The 23,585-nt window shown below is 44.0% G+C and overlaps 2 protein-coding genes across 2 annotated transcripts; both read right to left on the bottom strand.

Moving 5' to 3' along the window:
• Nucleotides 1-814: 814 nt before the first annotated feature.
• On the bottom strand, nucleotides 815-15,107 carry LOC143696661 (reticulocalbin-3-like). The gene is made up of 7 exons (XM_077193244.1): nucleotides 14,979-15,107; nucleotides 13,556-13,758; nucleotides 9,078-9,268; nucleotides 7,076-7,245; nucleotides 5,474-5,534; nucleotides 3,053-3,252; nucleotides 815-1,354 (listed from the first exon to the last, which is right to left on the bottom strand). Exons 1-7 carry the CDS (start codon nucleotides 15,105-15,107, stop codon nucleotides 1,247-1,249), a joined length of 1,062 nt encoding a protein of 353 aa, XP_077049359.1. The 3' UTR covers nucleotides 815-1,246.
• An 818-nt stretch (nucleotides 15,108-15,925) lies between these two features.
• RPL28 (ribosomal protein L28) lies at nucleotides 15,926-22,991 on the bottom strand. Its single transcript, XM_077170954.1, has 5 exons — nucleotides 22,866-22,991; nucleotides 22,598-22,683; nucleotides 18,304-18,427; nucleotides 17,068-17,186; nucleotides 15,926-16,046 (listed from the first exon to the last, which is right to left on the bottom strand). Exons 2-5 carry the CDS (start codon nucleotides 22,676-22,678, stop codon nucleotides 15,957-15,959), a joined length of 414 nt encoding a protein of 137 aa, XP_077027069.1. The 5' UTR covers nucleotides 22,679-22,683; nucleotides 22,866-22,991; the 3' UTR covers nucleotides 15,926-15,956.
• Nucleotides 22,992-23,585: the final 594 nt, after the last annotated feature.

Raw genomic sequence — 23,585 nt, 5'->3', positions numbered from 1 at the left:
GGGGATTTTTTGGGGATATTTTGTGGATATTTTTGGGGATATTTTTGGGATATTTTGTGGAATATTTGTGGATATTTTGTGGAATATTTGGGATATTTTGGGGAATATTTTGTGGAATATTTGGGGATATTTTGTGGAATATTTGGGGATATTTTGGGGGAATATTTGGGGATATTTTGGGGAATATTTGGGGATATTTTGGGATATTTTTGGGGAATATTTGGGCATATTTTGGGGGATATTTTGTGGAATATTTTGGGGATATTTTTTGGGATTTTTTGGGGAATATTTGGGGATATTTTGTGGAATATTTGGGGATATTTTGTGGAATATTTTGGGATATTTTTTGGGATATTTTGGGATATTTTTGGGAGTTTTGGGGGAATATTTTTGGGGAATATTTTGGGATATTTTGTGGAATATTTGGGGATATTTTGGGGATATTTTGTGGATATTTTTGGGGATATTTTTGGGATATTTTGTGGAATATTTGGGGATATTTTGTGGAATATTTGGGGATATTTTTGTGGAATATTTTGGGATATTTTTGGGAGCTTTTGGGGTATATTTTGGGGTATTTTTTGGGATATTTTGGGGATATTTTTGGGGAATATTTTGGGATATTTTTGGTATATTTTTTATGTTTTGGGGGATATTTTTGGGATATTTTGTGGAATATTTGGGGATATTTTTTGGGATATTTTGGGATATTTTTGGGAGTTTTGGGGGAATATTTTTGGGGAATATTTTGGGATATTTTGTGGAATATTTGGGGATATTTTGGGAGATATTTTTGGGATATTTGGGGATATTTTAGGGATATTTTGGCCTATTTTGTGGAATATTTTGGGGTATTTTTGGGGATATTTGGGGATATTTTTGGGGAATATTTTGGGATATTTTTGGTATATTTTTTTATGTTTTGGGGGATATTTTTGGGGAATATTTGGGGATATTTTGTGGAATATTTTGGGATATTTTGGGGAATATTTTTGGGATATTTTGTGGAATATTTGGGGATATTTTGTGGAATATTTGGGGATATTTTGTGGAATATTTGGGGATATTTTTGGGGATATTTTTGGGGATATTTTTGGGAGTTTTGGGGGAATATTTTTGGGGAATATTTTGGGATATTTTTGTGGAATATTTTGGGATATTTTTGGTATATTTTTTTGATGTTTTGGGGGATATTTTGGGGAATATTTGGGGATATTTTGTGGATATTTTTTGGGATTTTTGGGGCTCAGAGCTCGTCGTGGCCCCTGTGCAGGTCCTGCCCGTAGTCCGTGGCTCTGCTGCCCACAAAAAGCTCCCAACGGCCCAAAATCTCCTCCCGGCTCAGGGCCCCGTCCTGGGGCAAATTCCAGCAAATTCCAGCAAATTCCGGGAGAAAAGAAAGGAAAAAGAACCCAAAAAAGGCAAAACTTGAGCAAAATTCCCTCAAAATCGACCCAAAATTGACACAAATCACCCCAAAAATGACAGAAAATTGAGGAAATCCCCTGGAAACCCCAAATTGCAAAAAAATGGAGAAAAATTCCCCCAAATTTTGCCCAAATTCCGCCCAAATCCTCCAAACATCACCTGAAAATGCCCCAAAATGGACCCAAAATGAGCTAAAATGAGAGAAATCCCCCAAAAACCCAAATTGACCCAAATCCTCCCCAAAATGCCCTAAAATTGACTCAAATCCCCTCAAATGACCCCAAAATTGACCCAAAATGGACCCAAATTCCCCCAAATCCAACAAAATTCTCCTTGAAATGGATCCAAAATCCCCAAAATCCCCCAAAAATTCCCCAAAATCCTCAAAAATTCCCAAAAATTTCTCCAAAATTCCCAAATTCTCCTAAAACAGCCCCCAAATCCCCTAAAATTTCTCTAAAAATGCCCCAAAATGGCCCCAAACCCCCAAAATATTTGGGGATTTTTTGGGGGGAATTTTGGGAATTTTTGGGAATTTTTGGAATTCTCACCTGCACCACCAAAATCACCTCAAAAATCCCCAGAAAACCTCAATAAAATCCCCTAAAAATCCCATTTTTGGTCCGTTTTGAGCACGGTTTTTGCCTTTTTTCCAGGATTTTTTTGGGAATTTTGGGATTTTTTAGGAATTTTAGGAATTCTCACCTGCACCACCAAAATCCCCCCAAAAATTCCCGAAAATCCTCAATGAAAAGCCCTAAAAATCCCCATTTTTGTCCATTTTGAGCGCACTTTTCGCCATTTTTCAGGGATTTTTTTTTGGGAATTTTGGGATTTTTTTGGGAATTTTTGGAAATTTTGGGAATGTTGGGAATTCTCACCTGCACCACCAAAATCACCTCAAAAATCCCCAGAAAATCTCCAAAAAACCCCCTAAAAATCCCATTTTTGGTCCGTTTTGAGCGCAGTTTTCGGGATTTTTCCGGGATTTTTTTGGGAATTTCGGGTTTTTTTGGGAATTTTAGGAATTCTCACCTGCACCAAAAAAATCCCCAAAAAAGCCCTAAAAATCCCATTTTTGGACCATTTTGAGTGCGGTTTTTGTGACTTTTCGCCATTTTTTCCCCGATTTTTCTGGAATTTTTTGGGGAGAATTTTGGAAATTTTTTCAGGGATTTTGCACCAAAATCCCTAAAAAAACTCCCTAAAAACCTCAATAAAATCCCCTAAAAATCCCATTTTTTTGTCTGTTTTGAGCGCACTTTTCGCCATTTTTCCGGGATTTTTTGGGGAATTTTGGGATTTTTTGGGAATGTTTGGGAATGTTGGGAACTCTCACCTGCACCACCAAAATCCCCTCAAAAATCCCCAAAAATCTCAAAAAATCCCCTAAAAATCCCATTTTTGGTCCGTTTTGAGCGCGGTTTTCGCCATTTTTTCCGGGATTTTTTGGGAATGTTTGGGAATTCTGACCTGCACCACCAAAATCCCCCTAAAAATCCCCAGAAACTCTCAAAAATCCCGTAAAAATCCCATTTTTGGTCCGTTTTGAGCGCGGTTTTCGGGATTTTTCCGGATTTTTTCTGGGAATGTTGGGAATTTTGGGAATGTTGGGAATTCTCACCTGGTTCTGGTCAGCGTGGTGGATCAGGTGCTCGGCCTCCACCCCGGCCCAGTCGGGGCTGGGGGGGCTGAGCCAAAGTTTGACCTCGGCGGGTCCCAAACGCCCGTCCCGGTCCTGGTCCCGCACCTGCAGGAATTGCTCCCGTTCCCGCTGGATTTCGGGGGGCTCGGGGGAGCCGGGGGGGCCCTCGAATAAATCAGCTGGGGGGAGAAGAGAGAGGTGAGGGACAAAGAAATCCCTGGCTTGGAAGTCAAAAAAACCGGAAAAATTTAAAGAAAAAGCAAAAAAATCGTGCAAAAAATGGGAAAAAAACCCCTAAAAATAAGCCCAAAAGCACGCCCAAAAACCACCCTAAAACCTCCCTAAAATCTCCAGAAATAACAAAAAAATCTCACCCAAAAATCCCTCAAAATATCCTAAAAAACTCTCCAAATTCCCCAAGAAATCCCACTTAAAATTCTCCCAAAAAATCCCCAAAACACCCCCCAAAAATTCCTCAAAAAAGCCAAAAAAATCCCCCCAAATATCCTCAAGAAACAACCCAAAAAATCCCCTGAAAATCCCCCCAAATATCCCCAAAAATCCCCCCAAAAATCCACAAAATTCTCCCTAATCATCCACAAAAATCCCCTTTAAAATCCCCCCAAACATCCCCAAAAAATCCCCAAAAATTCTCCCAAATCATCCCCAAAAATCCCTCAAAAAATCCCTCAAAAATCCCAAAAATTCTCCCAAATCATCCCCAAAAAATCACCTTAAAAATCCCCCCCAAATATCCCCAAAAATCCCTCAAAAAATCCCAAAAAATCCCCCAAATCATCCCCAAAAAACTCCTTTAAAATCTCCCAAAACATCCCCAAAAATCCCTCAAAAAATCCCCAAAATTCTCCCAAATCATCCCCAAAAATCCCCTTTAAAATCCCCCAAAAATCCCTCAAAAAATCCCAAAAAATCCCCTCAAAAAACTCCCCAAAAATCCCAAAACTGCCCCAAAATGCCCCCAAAAGGCCCAACCTGAGCCCATTTTCTGCTCCCGTTCCCGTTGGATTTTGGGGCTCGGGGGGGCCTGGAATAAATCAGCTGGGGGGGGAAGGGAGAGGTGAGGGCAAGGAAATCCCCGGCTTGAAAAGTCAAAAAAAAGCCTAAAAACCACCAAAAATTGAAAAAAAAAGCAAAAAAATCATGCAAAAAATCCTGCAAAAAATGCAAAAAAAAACCCCCAAAACCGGCAAAAAATGGGGAAAAAAGCCCTAAAAATAAGCCCAAAACTAAAGCAAAAAAATCCCCCAAAACCCACCCTAAAACCTCCCTAAAATCTCCAGAAATTCCAAAAAAATCGCACCCAAAAATCCCCAAAAAAATCCCTCAAAATATCCCAAAAAAACTCTCAAAATTCCCCAAGAAATCTCACTTAAAATTCTCCCAAAAATCCCCAAAACACCCCCCAAAAACTCCTCAAAAAAGCCAAAAAAATCTCCCCAAATATCCTCAAGAAACAACCCAAAAAATCTACTTTAAAATGCCCCCAAACATCCCCAAAAATCCCCCCAAAATTCTCCCAAATCATCCCCAAAAATCCCCTTTAAAATGCCCCAAAAATCCCCCAAAAATCCCTCAAAAAATCCCCAAAATTCTCCCAAATCATCCAAAAAAATCCCCAAAATTCCCCAAAATCATCTCCAAAAAACTCCTTTAAAATGCCCCCAAAACATCCCCAAAAATCCCTCAAAAAATGCCAAAAAATCCCCAAAAAATCCCCTTAAAAATCCTCCCAAAACATCCCCCAAAAAATCCCCAAAATTCTCCCAAACATCCCCAAAAAACTCCTTTAAAATGCCCCCAAATCATCCCCAAAAATCCCTCAAAAAAATCTCAAAAATTCCCAAAATTCCCCCAAATCATCCCCAAAAAATCACTTTAAAAATCCCCCAAAACATCCCCAAAAATCCCTCAAAAAACTCCCCAAAAGAACCTAAAAATCCTCAAAAATGCCCCAAAACAAACCCTGAGAAATCCCCAAAAAAATCCCCAAAAATCCAAACACATTTTAAAAAAATCCCAAAAATTCAAAATAATCCCATTAAAATCCCAAAAAATTCCAAAAAAATTCCCAAAAAATCCCCCAAAAATTCAACAAAATTCCCTGAAAATTCCTCCAAAATTCCCCCAAAAAATCCCCCTAAAAAATCCCCCTAAAATTCCCCAAAAAATCCCCCAAAATCCAAACAAATTTCAAAAAAAAATCGCAAAAATTCAAAATAATCCCATTAAAAATACCCCAAAAAATCCAAAAAAATCCCCAAAAATCCCCCAAAAATTCCAAAAAAAATCCCAAAAATCCCCAAAAATTCCCAAATTTCCCAAATTTTTCCCAAATTTCCCCAATTTTTCCCAAATTTCCCAAATTTCCCCCAATCTCACCGATGTACTCGTCCACCTGCACGAATCCGTCCCCGTCCCGGTCCAGGTCCTCGATCGTCTCCTGGGGCCACAAAAATTGGGAATTTTACCCCAAATTCCTGCCCCCAAAATCCCCAAAATCCCCCAAAAATTCCCCAAAAAATTCCAAAAAAATTCCAAAAAAATCTTGCAAAATTTGCAAAAAATTCAAAGAAAAAAGGTGAAAAAATTCCCCCAAAATTCCAAATATTTCCCCCAAAATTTCTTAAATATTCCTGCAATTTTCCCCAAAAAATCCTAAAAATTTCCTCCAAAATTCCCTCAAGGAATTCCTGCAAATTTTCCAAACAAAATCCCCAAAAAATCACACGAAATTCCCAAGAAATTCGCAAAAAATTCAAAAAATTTCCCCAAAATTTCAGGAAAAATTCCCAAAAAGTTCCTCCAAAAAATCCCTGAAATTCCCATAAAATTCCCCAAAATTCCCACAAAATTCCTGCAAAAGTCTCAAAAAATTCTTTCAAAATTAAAAAAAAAATCCCCAAAAAATCCCACAAAATTCCTGTAAATTTTCCCCCAAAAATTCCCAAAAATCCCAATTTTGGACCATTTTCACTCCAAATTTTCCCAGAATTTTCTGGGATTTTTGGGGGATTTTGGAGAATTTGGAGCTGCAACAAAAATTCCCCAAATTCTCCTTAAAAATCCCCAAAAAAAACCCCTTAAAATTCTCATTTTTGGACCATTTTCAGTCCGGTTTTTGCTAAATTTTTGGGAATTTTGGGGGGAATTTTGGAATTTTTGGAATTCCCACCTGCACCACCAAATCCCCAAAAATCCCAAAAAAATCCCCCAAAAAATTGCCCAAAAATCCCATTTTTTGTCCATTTTGAGCGCGGTTTTCGCCATTTTTCCAGGATTTTTTTGGGGAATGTTGGGAATTCTGGGATTTTTGGGAATTCCCACCTGCACCACCAAAACCCCAAAAAATCCCCTAAAAATCCCAAAAAAAATCCCCAAAAAATCTCCTAAAAATCCCCAAAAAATCCCATTTTTGGTCCGTTTTGCGCGCGGTTTTCGCCGTTTTTCTGGGATTTTTTTGGGGAATTTTTTTGGGAATTCTGGGATTTTTGGGAATTCCCACCTGCACCACCAAAACCCCAAAAATAAAAAAAAATCCCCTAAAAATCCCCTAAAAATCCCCTAAAAATCCCATTTTTGCTCCGTTTTCCGCGTGGTTTTCACCGTTTTTCCGGGATTTTTTTGGGGAATTTTGGGAATGTTTGGGAATTTTGGGACTTCCCACCTGCACCACCAAAATCCCCAAAAAATCCCCAAAATTCCCCAAAAATCCCCTAAAAATCCCATTTTTGCTCCGTTTTGAGTGCGGTTTTCGCCGTTTTTCCAGGATTTTTTTTGGGAATTTGGGGATTTTTGGGAATTTTGGGAATTCCCACCTGCACCACCAAAACCCTCAAAAAAATCCCCTAAAAATCCCCAAAAAATCCCCAAAAAAAATCCCCTAAAAATCCCATTTTTGCTCCGTTTTGCGCGCGGTTTTCGCCGTTTTTCCGGGATTTTTTTGGGAATTTTTGGATTTTTGGGATTTTTGGGAATTCCCACCTGCACCACCAGGTCCTGCAGCCTGGGGAAGTCCTCGGGGTTCAGGAAGGCCTCGAGCTCGGCCGCCTGGAGCCGCCCGTCCCCGTCCTCGTCGGCGGCGCGGAAACGGCGCCGGGAACGTTCCAGAAGCTTCCGGTGGGAATCGGGGTCGGGGGAGCCCCCAAAATCCTCTGGGGAAAGGGGAAATCAGGGATTGACTCAAAACAAGGAAACAGCCCCAAAGAAGCACAAGAATCCGCCAAAAAATCGCCCAAAATTCCCAAATATTTGCAAAAAAATCCTCAAAAAATCACCTAAAAATCCCCAAAAAATCACCCAAAAAATCCCAAATATTCACAAAAAAATTCCCCAAAAAATCCTTCTAAAAATCCTAAAAATTCCACCAAAAATCCTCCTAAAAAAATTCCAAAAATTCCACCAAAAATCCCTGAAAAAACAACGGAAAATTCTTTTAAAACGCCCCCCAAAAATCCCAAAAATTGCTTTAAAAATCCCCAAAAATCCTCCTAAAAAATCCCAAAAAAATCCACCAAAAATCCCAAAAAAATCACGAAAAATTCTTTTAAAATATCCCCCAAAAAATCCCAAAATTTGCTTAAAAATCCCCAAAATCCTCCTAAAAATTCCAAAAATTCCACCAAAAAGCACCAAAAATCCTCCTAAAAAAATAATCCTAAAAATTCCATCAAAAATCCCCCAAAAATCCTTCTAAAAAATCCTAAAAATTCCACCAAAAATCCCTAAAAAAATCATGAAAAATTCTTTTAAAATACCACCAAAAAATCCCAAAAATTGCTTAAAAAATCCCCAAAAATCCTCCTAAAAATCACACAAAAAAATCCTAAAAATTCAGCAAAATTTCTCAAAACTCACTAAAAAATCCCCCTAAAAATTCCTAAAAATACCCCAAAAAACCATAAAATAATGCGCAAAAAATTCCGAAAAATTCCCCAAAAATCTCCAATAATCCTAAAAAAACCACCTCGAAATTATCCCAAAAAATCCACAAAAAAAATGCCCCCAAAAATCGGAAAAAAAATCCACAAAAAATTGGAAAAAAATCCCAATAAAACCCAGAAAAAATGAAAAAAAAATCCCCCAAAAATCCGAACAAAATCCCCAAAAAATCGGGAAAAAAAATCCACAAAAAATCCCAATAAAATCCAGAAAAAATTGGAAAAAAATCCCCAAAAAATGTGAATAAAACCCCAAATTTGGGTACCGGATTCCCCGAAGCTCTCGGCGCTGAACTCCGCCCATGTCACGGCGCCGTCGCTGCCGCGATCGAGCCGGGCGCCCTCGCTCCCAAACCATCCCAAAACTTTGTAAAACCCCCAAAAAACTCCCTCAAAATCCCAAAAAAATCCCCAAAAAATCCCCAAAAAATCCCAAAATATCCCCAAAAATGTGAATAAAACCCCAAATTTTGGGTACCTGTGTCCCCAAAGCTCTCGGCGCTGAGCTCCGCCCTTGTCACGGCGCCGTCGCTGTCACGATCGTGCCGGGCGCTCTCGCTCCCAAACTCCCCCAAAACTTTGTAAAACCCACTAAAAATCCCAAAATTGCTTTCAAAAATCCCCAAAAATGTGAATAAAACCCCAAATTTGGGTACCCGAGTCCCCGAAGCTCTCGGCGCTGAGCTCCGCCCATGTCACGGCGCCGTCTCTGTCACGATTGTGCCGGGCGCTCTCCCTCCCAAACCACCCCAAAACTTTGTAAAACCCCCAAAAAAATCCCCAAAAAATCCCAAAAAAACCCCAAAAATGCGAATAAAACCCCGAATTTGGGTACCCGAGTCCCTGAAGCTCTCGGCGCTGAACTCCGCCCATGTCACGGCGCCGTCTCTGTCACGATCGTGCCGGGAGCTCTCGCTCCCGAACCCCCCCAAAACTTTGTAAAACCCACTAAAAATCCCCAAAAAATCCCTAAAAACTCCCCAAAAAATCAAAAAAAAAATCCCAAAAATGCGAATAAAACCCCAAAAACCCCAAATTTTGGGTACCGGATTCCCCGAAGCTCTCGGCGCTGAACTCCGCCCATGTGACGGCGCCGTCTCCGTCGCGATCGAGCCGGGCGCTCTCGCTCGCCAGCGCCTCCTGGCGGGAGCCGCGGTGCCTGCGCAGGATCCAGGCCCGCAGCTCCTGCCGGGACAGCAGCCCCGAGGAGTCCGCGTCCATCAGCGCCACCAGCAGCCTGGAAATGGGGAAAAATGGGAAAAATGGGGAAAAAATGGGAAAAAATGGGGAAAAAATGGGGAAAAAATGGGGGAAAAATGGGGAAAAAATGGGGGAAAAATGGGGGAAAAATGGGGAAAAAATGGGGAAAAAATGGGGGAAAAATGGGGAAAAAATGGGGAAAAAATGGGGATTTGGGAGCCAAAATTGCTGAAATTTCAACCAGAATTGAGTGGGAATTCCAGGGAATTCCTGAGATTGAAAATCCCAAAGAATTCACCCAAAATTCCCCCAAAGTTCCATCCCCAGACATCCCTGGAGGATTCTGCGTCCATCAGCGCCACCAGCAGCCTGGAAATGGGGAAAAAATGGGGAAAAATGGGGAAAAAATGGGGGAAAATGGGGATTTGGGAGCCAAAATTGCTGAAATTTCAACCAGAATTGAGTGGGGATTGTAGGAAATTCCTGAGAGTCAAAATTGTGGGGAATTGACCCAAAATTCCCCCAAAATTCCATCCCCAGACACCCCTGGAGGAGTCTGCGTCCATCAGCGCCACCAGCAGCTTGGAAATGGGGAAAAAATGGGGATTTTGGAAGCCAAAATTGCTGAAATTCCAACCAGAATTGAGTGGGAATTGTAGGGAATTCCTGAGAGTCAAAATCCCAAAGAATTCACCCAAAATTCCCACTCTGGATCCACCCCGGAGGATGAAAAAATGGGGAAAAAAGGGGGAAAAAATGGGGAAAAAATGGGGAAAAAATGGGGATTTGGGAGCCAAAATTGCTGAAATTCCAACTAGAATTGAGTGGGAATTCCAGGGAATTCCTGAGATTCAAAATTCCCCCAAAATTCCAGACCCCCCTGAGGAGTCCGTGTCCATCAGCGCCACCAGCAGCCTGGAAATGGGGAAAAATGGGGAAAATGGGGAAAAAATGGGGGAAAAATGGGGAAAAAATGGGGGAAAAATGGGGGAAAAATGGGGAAAAATGGGGATTTGGGAGCCAAAATTCCAACCAGAATTGAGTGGGGATTGTAGGAAATTCCTGAGAGTCAAAATCCCAAAGAATTCACCCAAAATTCCCACTCTGGATCCACCCCGGAGCATGGAAAAATGCAGAAAAAAATGGGGATTTGGGAGCCAAAATTGCTGAAATTTCGACCAGAATTGAGTGGGAATTCCAAGGAATTCCTGAGATTCAAAATTCCCCCAAAATTCCAGACCCCCCTGAGGAGTCCGTGTCCATCAGCGCCACCAGCAGCCTGGAATGGGGAAAAATGGGGAAAAAATGGGGGAAAAATGGGGAAAAAATGGGGGGAAAATGGGGGAAAAATGGGGAAAAATGGGGATTTGGGAGCCAAAATTCCAACCAGAATTGAGTGGGGATTGTAGGAAATTCCTGAGAGTCAAAATCCCAAAGAATTCACCCAAAATTCCCACTCTGGATCCACCCCGGAGCATGGAAAAATGCAGAAAAAAATGGGGATTTGGGAGCCAAAATTGCTGAAATTTCGACCAGAATTGAGTGGGAATTGTAGGGAATTCCTGAGATTCAAAATTCCCCCAAAATTCCAGACCCCCCTGGAGGAGTCCACGTCCATCAGCGCCACCAGCAGCCTGGAAATGGGGAAAAATGGGGAAAAATGGGGATTTGGGAGCCAAAATTGCTGAAATTTCAACCAGAATTGAGTGGGAATTCCAAGGAATTCCTGAGATTGAAAATCCCAAAGAATTCACCCAAAATTCCATCCCCAGACACCCCTGGAGGAGTCTGCGTCCATCAGTGCCACCAGCAGCCTGAAAATGGGGAAAATGGGGAAAAATGGGTAAAAAATGGGGATTTGGGAGCCAAAATTGCTGAAATTTCAACCAAAATTGAGTGGGAATTGTAGGGAATTCCTGAGAGTCAAAATCCCACAGAATTCCCCCAAAATTCCATCCCCAAACACCCCTGGAGGAGTCCACGTCCATCAGTGCCACCAGCAGCCTGGGAATGGGGAAAAATGGGGGGAAAATGGGGAAAAAATGGGGAAAAAATGGGGAAAAAATGGGGAAAAAATTGGGGATTTGGGAGCCAAAATTGCTGAAATTCCAACCAGAATTGAGTGGGAATTCCAGGGAATTCCTGAGAGTCAAAATTGTGAGGAATTGACCCAAAATTCCCCCAAATTCCCACTCTGGATCCACCCCAGAGCATGGAAAAATTGGGAAAAAAATGGGGATTTTGGGATTTTTTGGGGGCCAAAATTGCTGAAATTCCAACCAGAATTGAGTGGGGATTGTAGGGAATTCCTGAGAGTCAAAATCCCACAGAATTTGACCAAAATCGTGAGGAATTCCCCCAAAATTCCATCCCCAGACCCCCCTGGAGGAGTCCGCGTCCATGCTGGGAATTTTTGGTGCATTTTTAGTGCAATTTTTAAGAGTTTTTCAGGATTTTTGGGGACTTTTTAGTGAATTTTTGGTGAATTTTTTGGTGAATTTTTGATGACTTTTTTGTGATTTTTTTGGGGACTTTTTAGTGATTTTTTTTAGAGTTTTCAATGATTTTTTTTGGAACTTTTTAGTGAATTTTTGGTGCTATTTTAGTGAATTTTTGGTGAAATTTTTGGTGACTTTCTGGTGACGTTTTTGTGATTTTTTTAGGGACTTTTTAGTGAATTTTTAGTGACTTTTTGGTGCTATTTTAGTGAATTTTTGGTGAAATTTTTGGTGAATTTTTAGTGCTACTTTAGTGACTTTTTGGTGAATTTTTGGTGAAATTTTTGGTGAATTTTTAGTGAATTTTTTGGTGAATTTTTGGTGCTATTTTAGTGAATTTTTGGTGAAATTTTTGGTGAATTTTTGGTGCTATTTTAGTGAATTTTTGGTGAAATTTTTGGTGCTATTTTAGTGACTTTTTGGTGAAATTTTTGGTGACTTTTTGGTGAATTTTTTGTGAATTTTTTAGTGAATTTTTGGCGACTTTTTTGTGATTTTTTTGGTGAATTTTTGGTGCTATTTTAGTGAAATTTTGGTGAATTTTTGGCGACTTTGGTGATTTTGGGGGGGACTTTTTAGTGCAATTTCTTTGGAATTTCGAGTGAATTTTTTAGCCAATTTTCAGTGAATTTTCAGTGAATTCGGAGTGAATTTTTTAGCCAATTTTCAGTGAATTTTTAGTGAATTTTTGGGGACTTTTTAGTACAATTTCTTTGGAATTTCATGTGAATTTTTGGTGCTATTTTAGTGAATTTTTGGGGACTTTTCAGTGCAATTTCTTTGGAATTTGGAGTGAATTTTTTAGCCAATTTTCAGTGAATTTGGAGTGAATTTTTAGCCAATTTTCAGTGAATTTTCAGTGAATTTTTTAGCCAATTTTCAGTGAATTTGGAGTGAATTTTTAGCCAATTTTCAGTGAATTTTCAGTGAATTTGGAGTGAATTTTTTAGCCAATTTTCAGTGAATTTTCAGTGAATTTTCGGTGAATTTTTAGCCAATTTTCAGTGAATTTTTTACCCAATTTTCAGTCAATTTTCAGTGAATTTTTACCCAATTTTCAGTGAATTTTTTAGCCAATTTTCAGTCAATTTTCAGTGAATTTTTACCCAATTTTCAGTGAATTTTTAGCCAATTTTCAGTGAATTTGGAGTGAATTTTTAGCCAATTTTCAGTGAATTTTCAGTGATTTTTTTAGCCAATTTTCAGTCAATTTTCAGTGAATTTGGAGTGAATTTTCAGTGAATTTTTAGCCAATTTTCAGTGAATTTTTTAGCCAATTTTCAGTGAATTTTCAGTGAATTTTTTAGCCAATTTTCAGTGAATTTTCAGTGAATTTTTACCCAATTTTCAGTGAATTTGGAGTGAATTTTCAGTGAATTTTTAGCCAATTTTCAGTGAATTTTCAGTGAATTTTTTAGCCAATTTTCAGTGAATTTTCAGTGAATTTTTAGCCCATTTTCAGTGAGTTTTCAGTGAATTTTTACCCAATTTTCAGTGAATTTTTTAGCCAATTTCCAGTGAATTTTCAGTGAATTTTTAGCCCATTTTCAGTGAGTTTTCAGTGAATTTTCAGTGAATTTTTTAGCCAATTTTCAGTGAATTTTTAGCCAATTTTCAGTCAATTTTCAGTGAATTTTTTAGCCAATTTCCAGTGAATTTTCAGTGAATTTTTAGCCAATTTTCATTGAATTTTTACCCAATTTTCAGTGAGTTTTCAGTGAATTTTTACCCAATTTTCAGTGAATTTTTTAGCCAATTTTCAGTGAGTTTTCAGTGAATTTTTAGCCAATTTTCAGTGAGTTTGGAGTGAATTTTTTGCCTCTTACCCCAGCCTCCTCTGGGCCTCCTCCGGGGGCAGCTCCCGCTGCTCGCGCGCCTCCTGCGCCCCCCAGAGGGCGGCGTGGTCATAGAAGAGCCCCTGGGGGTCCTCGTGGCCGTGGGGCGGGGGCGCCCCGAAATGGGGGTGGGGGGCGTGGGGGGACCCCCCGAGGGCCAGAGCCAGCAGCGGCCACAGCGAGCACGGCAGCATCTGGGGAGAAAAAGGGAGAAATTGGGCAAAAATGGGCGGAGAACGGAGAGGAAATGAGGGGAAAATGGAGAGGAACGAGCCCCAAATGTCCCAATCAATGGTGAGAGAAATGAGCCCAAAGTGCCCCAGAATTGAGAAAAATGAGCCCGGAATATCCCAGAATGAAGAGAAATGAGCCTAAAATGCCTCAAAATGAGCCGAGAATGGAATGAAATGAGCCCAAAGTGCCCCAGGATGGAGGAAAATGAGGCGAAACTTGAAAGAAATTGGCCCAGAATGGAGAGAAATGAGCCCAAAATGAGCTCAGGATGTCCCAAATTGGAGAGAAATGAACCCAAAAATGAAAAAAAATGGAGAGAAATGAGCCCAAAGTGCTCCAGGATGGAGAGAAATGGGCCCGGAATGTCCCAAAAATAGGAGAAATGAGCTCAGGATGTCCCAAATTGGAGAGAAATAAGCGTGAAATGCCCCAAAAGGAGTCGAAATGAGCCCGAAATTGAGAAAAATGAGCCCGGAATATCCCAGAATGAAGAGAAATGAGCCTAAAATGCCTCAAAATGAGCAGAGAATGGAGAGAAATGAGCCCAAAGTGCCCCAGAATGAAGAAAAATGAACCCGAAATGAGCCCAAAATGCCCCAAATACCCCAAAAATGTCTCCAAGACCCCCCAAAACTCCCCCAGATCCTCCTCAGACCCCTCCAAACCCCTCAGGACCTTTCAGAACCCTCAGGACCCCCCAAAATTCCCCTCAGGACCCCCAAAAACTCCTCTAAAACTCCCCCAAATCTGCCTCAGATCCCCCCAAACCCCTCATGACCCTTCGGGACCCTCAAGACCCCCCAAAATCCCCCTAAACCACCTCAAAACTTCCCCTAATTCTCCCCAGATCCCTTCACACCCTCAAGCCCCCCCCCTTCCCAAAATTCCCCTCAGGATCCCCCAAAATCCCCCTCACACACCCCCAAAACTCCCCTAAAACCCCTCAAAAACTCCCCCTAATCCTTCTCAGTCCCCCCCAAACACCTCAGGACCCCTCAGGACCCCCAAGAGCCTCCCCTTCCAAAATCCCCCTCGGAACCTCCCAAACCCCACCCAGGACCCCACAAAACTCCTCTAAAACTCTCCCAAATCCTCCTCAGACCCCCCAAATCCCCTCAGGACCCTTCGGGACCCTCAAGACCCCCCCTAAAATCCCCCAAAATTCGCCCCCCCCCCTCACCTCGTCTCGTCCTGCCCCAAGCCCGGGGGGGTCCCGCGGCCCCTCACAGCTTTGGCCCCGCCCCTTTGGGCGTTTCGACCAATCAGAGACAGCCGAGCCCACGTTGGGCGGGGCCAACCGCGCTCCCATTGGCTGCCGCGCGCCACGTCCGCGCGCCGGACCCAAAAAAGCCGAAATTTTAACCCAAAAGTGAGCGGGGGCGGGAGGGATCGGGGCGGGGCACCGGGATATACCGGGATATACTGGGTTATACTGGGATATACTCGTCTAGAGTGGAGTTATACTGATCTAGAGTAGGATTATACTGGGGCAAACTGGTTTATACTGCTCTGGAGTGGAGTTATACTGCTCTAGAGTAGGGTTATACTGGGGCAAACTGGTTTATACTGGTCTAGATTGGTACATGCTGGGACAAACTGGTCTATAGTGGGCTGGAGTGGATTGGTGTATACTGGGACAAACTGGTCTATACTGGTCTGGAGTGGAGTATAGTGGGCCAAACTGGTTTATACTGGCCTGAACTGGGCCAAAGTAGGTTATACCGGTTTGGACTGGGATGGGTTGGGTTATACTGGGACAAACTGGGATGAACTGGGCTTAACTGGGTTATACAGGCCCAGACTGGGATGGATGGGAATATAGTGCATGAAATTGGTTTTACTGGTTTGGATTGGGATACACTGGAAACGTGAGGGAGAAAAAGGGCGGGAAAAACGTGAGGGGGAAAATGGGCGGGGAAAACGTGAGGGGGGAAAGGGGCGGGTAAAACGTGAGGGGGGAAAATGGGCGGGGCAAACGTGAGGGGGGAAAATGGGCGGGAAAACGTGAGGGGAGGAAAGAACAGAAAAGCTGAGCAACAAAAAAGGTAAGAAAAGAGGGAAAAATGGAGGCAATATCCCCCTGAATTACTCAAGTTCCCTTCCCCAAAATCAAGCACAGACTCCGGGCGTTGTTCAGACATTTTATTTCTCATGGAGCTCATGGGGCCTTGGCTGCCCTCACCCTCTTCTTCCTCACCACCACCGGCTTCTGGCTGCGCAAGATGGCGCTGGCCCGGCGCAGAGCAGCCTGGAGAGGACAAAATGAAAAATTTAATACACAAAACTAAAAAATAACCTTGGGGATTATGGGGGAACACTACCTAACTTATCCCTCAGAATTCCCAGTGTAAATTTGGGGACCACCCTCAGTTTTTGGGGATCCCTAACTCCCTCACAAGAGTTTTTGAAGCCCATGCAAGATGGTTTTAAAGTCCTTTAATTTTTTTGGGTGTTTAGAAGCCACTACAAATGTGAGGACCCCTCCTCTGTCAGCTTGTGAAGCTCTGGGTCCCTCCTTTGTTTTTACACCCACAAATTTTGGGGTAACCCCCACAATTTTGGGGGTTTGCATCTTTCTCCTATAAAGGTTTCCATTCCCTCATCACTTTCACAGTCCAAATTTCACATTTTTGGGGTTGTCTATAACTTTGTGGATCCCCCAGATTTTGGGGAGCCCTCCCCAGATTTTGGGGACCCCTCCTCTGTTATCACACCCACAAATTTCGCAGTAACCCCCAAATTTTTGCATCCTCCTCTTATAAAGGTTTCCACTCCCTCATCACTTTCACGGCCCAAATTTCCCAATCCTCCCACATTTTTGGGGTTGTCTATAACTTTGTGGATCCCTCAAATTTTGGGGACCCCCTCTCCGGATTTTGGGGTTCCCTCCTCTGTTATCACACCCACAAATTTCGCAGTAACCCCCAAATTTTTGCATCCTCCTCTTATAAAGGTTTCCACTCCCTCATCACTTTCACGGCCCAAATTTCCCAATCCTCCCACATTTTTGGGGCTGTCTGTAACTCTGTGGATCCCCCAAATTTTGGGGACCCCCTCTCCGGATTTTGGGGTTCCCTCCTCTGTTATCACACCACAAATTTTGGGGTCACCCCCAAATTTTTTCCATCTTTCTCCTATAAAGGTTTCCACTCCCTCATCACTTTCGCAGCCCAAATTTCCCAATCCTCCCACATTTTTGGGGTTGTCTGTAACTCTGTGGACCCCCCGGATTTCGGGGACCCCTCCCCAGATTTTGGGGACCCCCTCACCATGCGCAGGTCCCTCCTGTATCTGTTTTTGCTGATCAGGTGCCTCAGGCTCCTGAGGGAGCCGCGGGCGTCGCGCCGGATCCGCACCCGCACGTACGACGTGGCCGGCTTGCGCTGCCCTGGGGAACATGACAAAAAACCAACAAAAATTCCATAAAAATTCACCAAAATTGCACTGAACAGCCCCAAAAAATTCACTAAAAATGCTCCAAAATTGCACCAAAGTGTCACCAAAATTCACTAAAAATGCACAAAACATTCACTAAAAATGCACCAAAAATTCCCAGATTTAAATAAAAAATTATTTAAAATGCACAAAAAATTTTTTTAGAAATGCACAAAAAATAGGTCAAAATGTACATAAATTTCACCCAAAAAATCACTAAAAATTGCCAAAAAGTTTATAAAAATTTCACAAGAAATCAGTAAAAACTCCAAAAAATCACAAAACACTCACCGAAAAAATCACTAAACATTCACCAAAAATCAATAAAAATTCCCCCCAAAAATCAGAAAAATGTCACCAAAACTCACTAAAAATTCAATTAAAATTCTCCAAAAAAAAAAAATCAGAAAAAAATAATTAAAAAAAAATTAAAATCACTAAAAATTCATTAAAATTCCCCCAAAAAATCTCCATAATTTTACAAAAAACATTGCCCAAAAATTCCTAGAAAATATTCCCAAAAAATGCACAATTCTCAAAAAAAATCAGAAAAAATTTCTCCGAAATTCACTAAAAATTCATTTTAAATTCTCTAAATATCACCAAAATTTTTTTTTACAAATTAAAAATCACTGAAAATTCCCCCAAAATTCTCCAATATTTAGCAAAAGAATCCCCCAAAAAATTCCTAGAAAATTCACTAAAAACTCCAAGAACATTCCTAAAAATGCGCAAATAATTCACAAAAAAATCAGAAAAAAAATCACCAAAAATTCAATTAAAATTCTATAAAAGTCTCCAAAAATTGTATTTCAAAAAAAATTTAAAATCACTAAAAATTCCCCCAAAAAAATTCTGAAAAACATCACCAAAACCCGCTAAAAATCCAATTAAAATCCTCCAAAAAAATCCAAAAAACTCCAAAAAAAATCACCAAAAACTCATAAAAATTCCAAAAAAAATCTTCGAAAATTCACTAAAAATTCCAAAAAAAATCCGAAACAATAAATAATGAAAGATTTGTTAAAAATTCGCTAAAATTTCACAAAAAACTTCCCAAACCCAGGCACCTGAGCGTTTTTTGAGCACCACCACGATGCCTTTCCCATCCGGTGCCGGCTCCACGCCCACGGTTTTGCGGTGGATCAATCCATTGTAGCGGAAGGAGTTCCGGGCCTTCAGGTTGTTGGGCTCCTGAGGGGGCAGATTTTGGGGTGCATTGAAATTTTGGGGGGTTTAAAGGGGATTTAGGGGGTTTTAAAGGGGATTTAGGGGGGTTCCAAGGGGATTTAGGGGGCTCAGAGGGGTTTTGGGGTGGATCAATCCATTGTAACGGAAGGAGTTCTGGGCCTTGAGATTGTTGGGCTCCTGAGGGGGCAGATTTTGGGGTGCATTGAAATTTTGGGGGGGTTTGGGGGGGTTTAAAGGAGATTTGGGGGGGTTCAAGGGGGATTTGGGGAGTTCCAAAGGGGATTTGAGGGGGGTTCAAAGGAGATGGGGGAGATTCAAAGGGAACTTGAGGGGTTCAAAGGCAATTTGGGGGGGTTCAAAGAGGGTTTGAGGGAGTCTAAAGGGGATTTGAGGGGGTTCAAAGGGGATTTAGGGGGGTTCCAAGGAGATTTAGAGGGGTTTAAATGGGATTTAGGGGGGTTCCAAGGGGATTTGGGGGGCTCAGAGGGGTTTTGGGGTGGATCAATCCATTGTAGCGGAAGGAGTTCCGGGCCTTGAGGTTGTTGGGCTCCTGAGGGGCAGATTTTGGGGTGCATTGAAATTTTGGGGGGTTCAAAGGCGATTTGAGGGGGTTCCAAGGGGATTTAGGGGGGTTCCAAGGAGATTTAGAGGGGTTTAAATGGGATTTAGGGGGGTTCCAAGGGGATTTGGGGGGCTCAGAGGGGTTTTGGGGTGGATCAATCCATTGTAGTGGAAGGAGTTCTGGGCCTTGAGGTTGTTGGGCTCCTGAGGGGGAGATTTTGGGGTGCATTGAAATTTTGGGGGGTTTAAAGAGGATTTGAGGGAGTTTAAAGGGGATTTAGGGGGGTTCAAATCGTATTGGAGGAGTTCAAGGGGGATTTGGGAGTTCCAAAGGGGATTTGAGGGAGGTTCAAAGGAGATTGAGGAGATTCAAAGGGAACTTGAGGGGTTCAAAGGCAATTTTGGGGGGTTCAAAGGAGATTTGGGGGGGTTCAAAGAGGATTTGAAGGGGTTCAAAGGGGATTTTGGGGGGTTCAAAGGGGATTTGAGGGGGTTTAAAAGAGATTTAGGGGGGTTCAAAGGGGATTTGAGGGGGTTCAAAGGGGATTTGGGGGGGTTCAAAGAGGATTTGAGGGGGTTCCAAGGGGATTTAGGGGGCTCAGAGGGGTTTTGGGGTGGATCAATCCATTGTAGCAGAAGGAGTTCTGGGCCTTGAGATTGTTGGGCTCCTGAGGGGGCAGATTTTGGGGTGCATTGAAATTTTGGGGGGGTTTGGGGGGGTTTAAAGGGGATTTTGGGGGGTTCAAAGGGGATTGGAGGAGTTCAAGGGGGATTTGGGGGGTTCCAAAGGGGATTTGAGGGGGGTTCAAAGGAGATTGGGAGATTCAAAGGGAACTTGAGGGGTTCAAAGAGAATTTAGGGGGGTTCAAAGAGGATTTGGGGGGGTTTAAAGAGGATTTAGGGGGGTTCAGAGGAGATTTGGGGGGGTTCAAAGAGGATTTGGGAATTCAAAGGAGATTTAGGGGGGTTCCAAGGGGATTTAGGGGGCTCAGAGGGGTTTTGGGGTGGATCAATCCATTGTAGCGGAAGGAATTCCGGGCCTTCAGGTTGTTGGGCTCCTGAGGGGGGGAGATTTTGGGGTGCATTGAAATTTTGGGGGGTTTGGGGGGGTTTAATGGGGATTTGGGGGGGTTTAAAGGGGATTTAGGGGCGTTCATAGGGGATTGGAGGAGTTCAAGGGGGATTTGGGGAGTTCCAAAGGGGATTTGAGGGGGGTTCAAAGGATATTGGGGAGATTCAAAGGGAACTTGAGGGGTTCAAAGGCAATTTGGGGGGGTTCAAAGGAGATTTAGGGGGGTTCAAAGGAGATTTAGAGGGGTTTAAAGAGGATTTGGGGGGGTTCCAAGGGGATTTAGGGGGCTCAGAGGGGTTTTGGGGTGGATCAATCCATTGTAGCGGAAGGAGTTCCGGGCCTTGAGATTGTTGGGCTCCTGAGGGGGGAGATTTTGGAGTGCATTGAAATTTTGGGGGGTTTAGAGGGGATTTAGGGGGTTTTAAAGAGGATTTGGGGGGGTTCCAAGGGGATTTGGGGGGCTCAGAGGGGTTTTGTGGGGGATCAATCCATTGTAGCGGAAGGAGTTCTGGGCCTTGAGATTGTTGGGCTCCTGAGGGGGGAGATTTTGGGGTGCATTGAAATTTTGGGGGGTTTAAAGGGGATTTAGGGGGTTTTAAAGAGGATTTGGGGGGGTTCCAAGGGGATTTAGGGGGCTCAGAGGGGTTTTGGGGTGGATCAATCCATTGTAGCGGAAGGAATTCCGGGCCTTCAGGTTGTTGGGCTCCTGAGGGGGAAGATTTTGGGGTGCATTGAAATTTTGGGGGTTTAAAGGAGATTTAGGGGGTTTTAAAGGGGATTTAGGGGGCTCAGAGGGGTTTCGGGGTGGATCAATCCATTGTAGCGGAAGGAGTTCGGGCCTTGAGGTTGTTGGGCTCCTGAGGGGGAAGATTTTGGGGTGCATTGAAATTTTGGGGGGTTCAAAGGGGATTTAGGGGGTTTTAAAGAGGATTTGGGGGGTTCCAAGGGGATTTAGGGGGCTCAGAGGGGTTTTGGGGTGGATCAATCCATTGTAGTGGAAGGAGTTCCGGGCCTTGAGGTTGTTGGGCTCCTGAGGGGCAGATTTTGGGGTGCATTGAAATTTTGGGGGGTTTGGGGGGGTTTAAAGGGGATTTAGGGGGGTTTAAAGGAGATTTGGGGGGGTTCAAGGGGGATTTGGGGAGTTCCAAAGGGGATTTGAGGGGGGTCCAAAGGAGATGGGGGAGATTCAAAGGGAACTTAAGGGGTTCAAAGGCAATTTGGGGGGGGTTCAAAGAAGATTGGAGGGAGTTTAAAGGAGATTTAGGGGGTTTTAAAGAGGATTTGGGGGGTTCCAAGGGGATTTAGGGGGCTCAGAGGGGTTTTGTGGGGGATCAATCCATTGTAGCGGAAGGAGTTCCGGGCCTTCAGGTTGTTGGGCTCCTGATGGGGAGATTTTGGGGTGCATTGAAATTTTGGGGGGTTTAAAGAGGATTTGAGGGGGTTCCAAGGGGATTTAGGGGGGTTCAAAGGGGATTGGAGGAGTTCAAGGGGGATTTGGGGGGTTCCAAAGGGGATTTGAGGGGAGTTCAAAGGAGATGGGGGAGATTCAAAGGGAACTTGAGGGGTTCAAAGAGAATTTAGGGGGGTTCAAAGAGGATTTGGGGGGGTTTAAAGAGGATTTAGGGGGGTTCAGAGGAGATTTGGGGGGGTTCAAAGAGGATTTGGGGAATTCAAAGGAGATTTAGGGGGGTTCCAAGGGGATTTGGGGGGCTCAGAGGGGTTTTGGGGTGGATCAATCCATTGTAGTGGAAGGAGTTCCGGGCCTTCAGGTTGTTGGGCTCCTGAGGGGGGGAGATTTTGGGGTGCATTGAAATTTTGGGGGGTTTAAAGGGGATTTAGGGGGTTTTAAAGAGGATTTGGGGGGGTTCCAAGGGGATTTAGGGGGCTCAGAGGGGTTTTTGGGTGGATCAATCCATTGTAGCAGAAGGAGTTCTGGGCCTTGAGATTGTTGGGCTCCTGAGGGGCAGATTTTGGGGTGCATTGAAATTTTGGGGGGGTTTAAAGGGGATTTGAGGGGGTTCAAAGGAGACTGAGGAGATTCAAAGGGAACTTGAGGGGTTCAAAGGGGATTTGGGGGGGTTCAAAGGCAATTTGGGGGGGTTCAAAGAAGATTTAAGGGGGTTCAAAGAGGATTTGAAGGGGTTCAAAGGAGATTTGGGGGGTTCAAAGGAGATTTACGGGGTTCAAGGGGGATTTGTGGGGTTCAGAGAGAATTTGGGGGGTTCAAAGGGTATTTTGGGGAGTTCAGATGGGATCTGTGAGGGTCTGGGGGTGTCCCCGACAATTTACAGGGCACCCCAAAAATTAGGGAGGTGCTCAGGAGGCTGAGGAGGCAGGGATGGAATCCCAGAGGTTCGGGGTGGACTGAGAGCATTTGAGAGGCTCCCATGAGGGTCTGGGCGAACCCCAAATATCTGAATAATCCCCTTTGGATGTTATGGGGATTTATGGGGTTTTTGAGGTTTGAGGGGTCACCGATGATCCCCATCCCCATTCCCCGCTCCCCTCCCGGTTTGGGGGTGCCCCCTGCCCGCACTGACGGTGCTGTAGGTTTGGTTGTTCCTCTTCAGCAGGAAACTGGAGCAGTTCCGCACCACCATCCACTGCAAATGGGCCGACATGGCGCCTGCGGGGAACCGGGGAGAGGCCTCAGCGCCCGCCGCCACACCGGCCCCGCGGCTTCCAGCCCGCTCCCCGCTCCATCCCGTTCCCCCCGCCCTTAGGGACCCTTCCCCGGGGGTTGGGGACCCCTCTCCCGGCACCACGAACCCCCACGGGCCGCCCCAAAGCGGAGCCCCCACGCCGCACCTCCGCTCCCCGCGGCCGCCGGAAACGGAAAGAGCGAAGGGAGCTGAGGCGCCTCGCTAAGCTCCGCCCCTCCGGCAATCTTCGCCCTGCGCTCGGCAATGTCCGCCTTACGCTCGGCAATCTCCGCCTTGCGCTCGGCAATCTCCGCCCCGCGCTCGGCAATCTCCGCCCCGCGCTCGGAGTTCTCCGCCGACACTCGGAAATCTCCGTCAGTGTTCGTCAATCGCAGCATTCCTTCGGAAATTTCCGTGTTGCTTCGGGATTTTCCGGCTCTCTTCGGCAGTCTCCGCCGTAGCCTCGGAGTGGCGTTCGGGTCCTTTCGGCTCCGTGAGGGAGTTTGCGGAAAAGGGCGGGAAACGTGAGGGGGGGGAAAAAGGGTGGGAAGTGTGAGGGGGAAATTATGGGAAACGTGAGGAGAAAAAGGCAAGAAAAATGAGGGAAAATGGTGGGGAACGTGAGGGGAAAAGGGTGGGAAATGTGAGGGGAAAAGGGTGGGAAACAAGGGAAAATGGGAGAAAAATGTGGGGGGGGGAAGGGCGGGAAGCATGAGGGGAGAAAAGATTGGGAAACGTGAGGGGAAAAAGGGCGGGAAGTGTGAGGGGAAAATTATGGGAAACGTGAGGGGAAAAAAGGCCAGTAAAATGAGGGAAAAGGGCAGGAAATATGAGGGCAAAAGGGCGAGAAACGAGGGAAAATGGGTGGGAAATGTGAGGGGAGAAA

Source organism: Agelaius phoeniceus, chromosome 37, assembly GCF_051311805.1.
Source record: "Agelaius phoeniceus isolate bAgePho1 chromosome 37, bAgePho1.hap1, whole genome shotgun sequence".
Classification (NCBI taxonomy): domain Eukaryota; kingdom Metazoa; phylum Chordata; class Aves; order Passeriformes; family Icteridae; genus Agelaius; species Agelaius phoeniceus.
This window is presented reverse-complemented; position numbering and strand designations above follow the sequence as displayed.

Excerpts from the sequence above, each read along its gene's own strand:
- RPL28 (XM_077170954.1), bottom strand. The coding sequence starts at position 22,678 with ATGTCGGCCCATTTGCAGTGGATGGTGGTGCGGAACTGCTCCAGTTTC. Across the intron at positions 17,187-18,303 it reads GGTGCTCAAAAAACGCTCAG|GGCAGCGCAAGCCGGCCACG; the intron begins GTGCCTGGGTTT and ends CATGTTCCCCAG. Across the intron at positions 16,047-17,067 it reads ACAGGAGGGACCTGCGCATG|GCTGCTCTGCGCCGGGCCAG; the intron begins GTGAGGGGGTCC and ends TGTCCTCTCCAG.
- LOC143696661 (XM_077193244.1), bottom strand. The coding sequence starts at position 15,107 with ATGGGAGCGCGGTTGGCCCCGCCCAACGTGGGCTCGGCTGTCTCTGAT. Across the intron at positions 9,269-13,555 it reads GAGGCCCAGAGGAGGCTGGG|GCTGCTGGTGGCGCTGATGG; the intron begins GTAAGAGGCAAA and ends CCCCATTTCCAG. Across the intron at positions 1,355-3,052 it reads ACCACGCTGACCAGAACCAG|GACGGGGCCCTGAGCCGGGA; the intron begins GTGAGAATTCCC and ends AATTTGCCCCAG.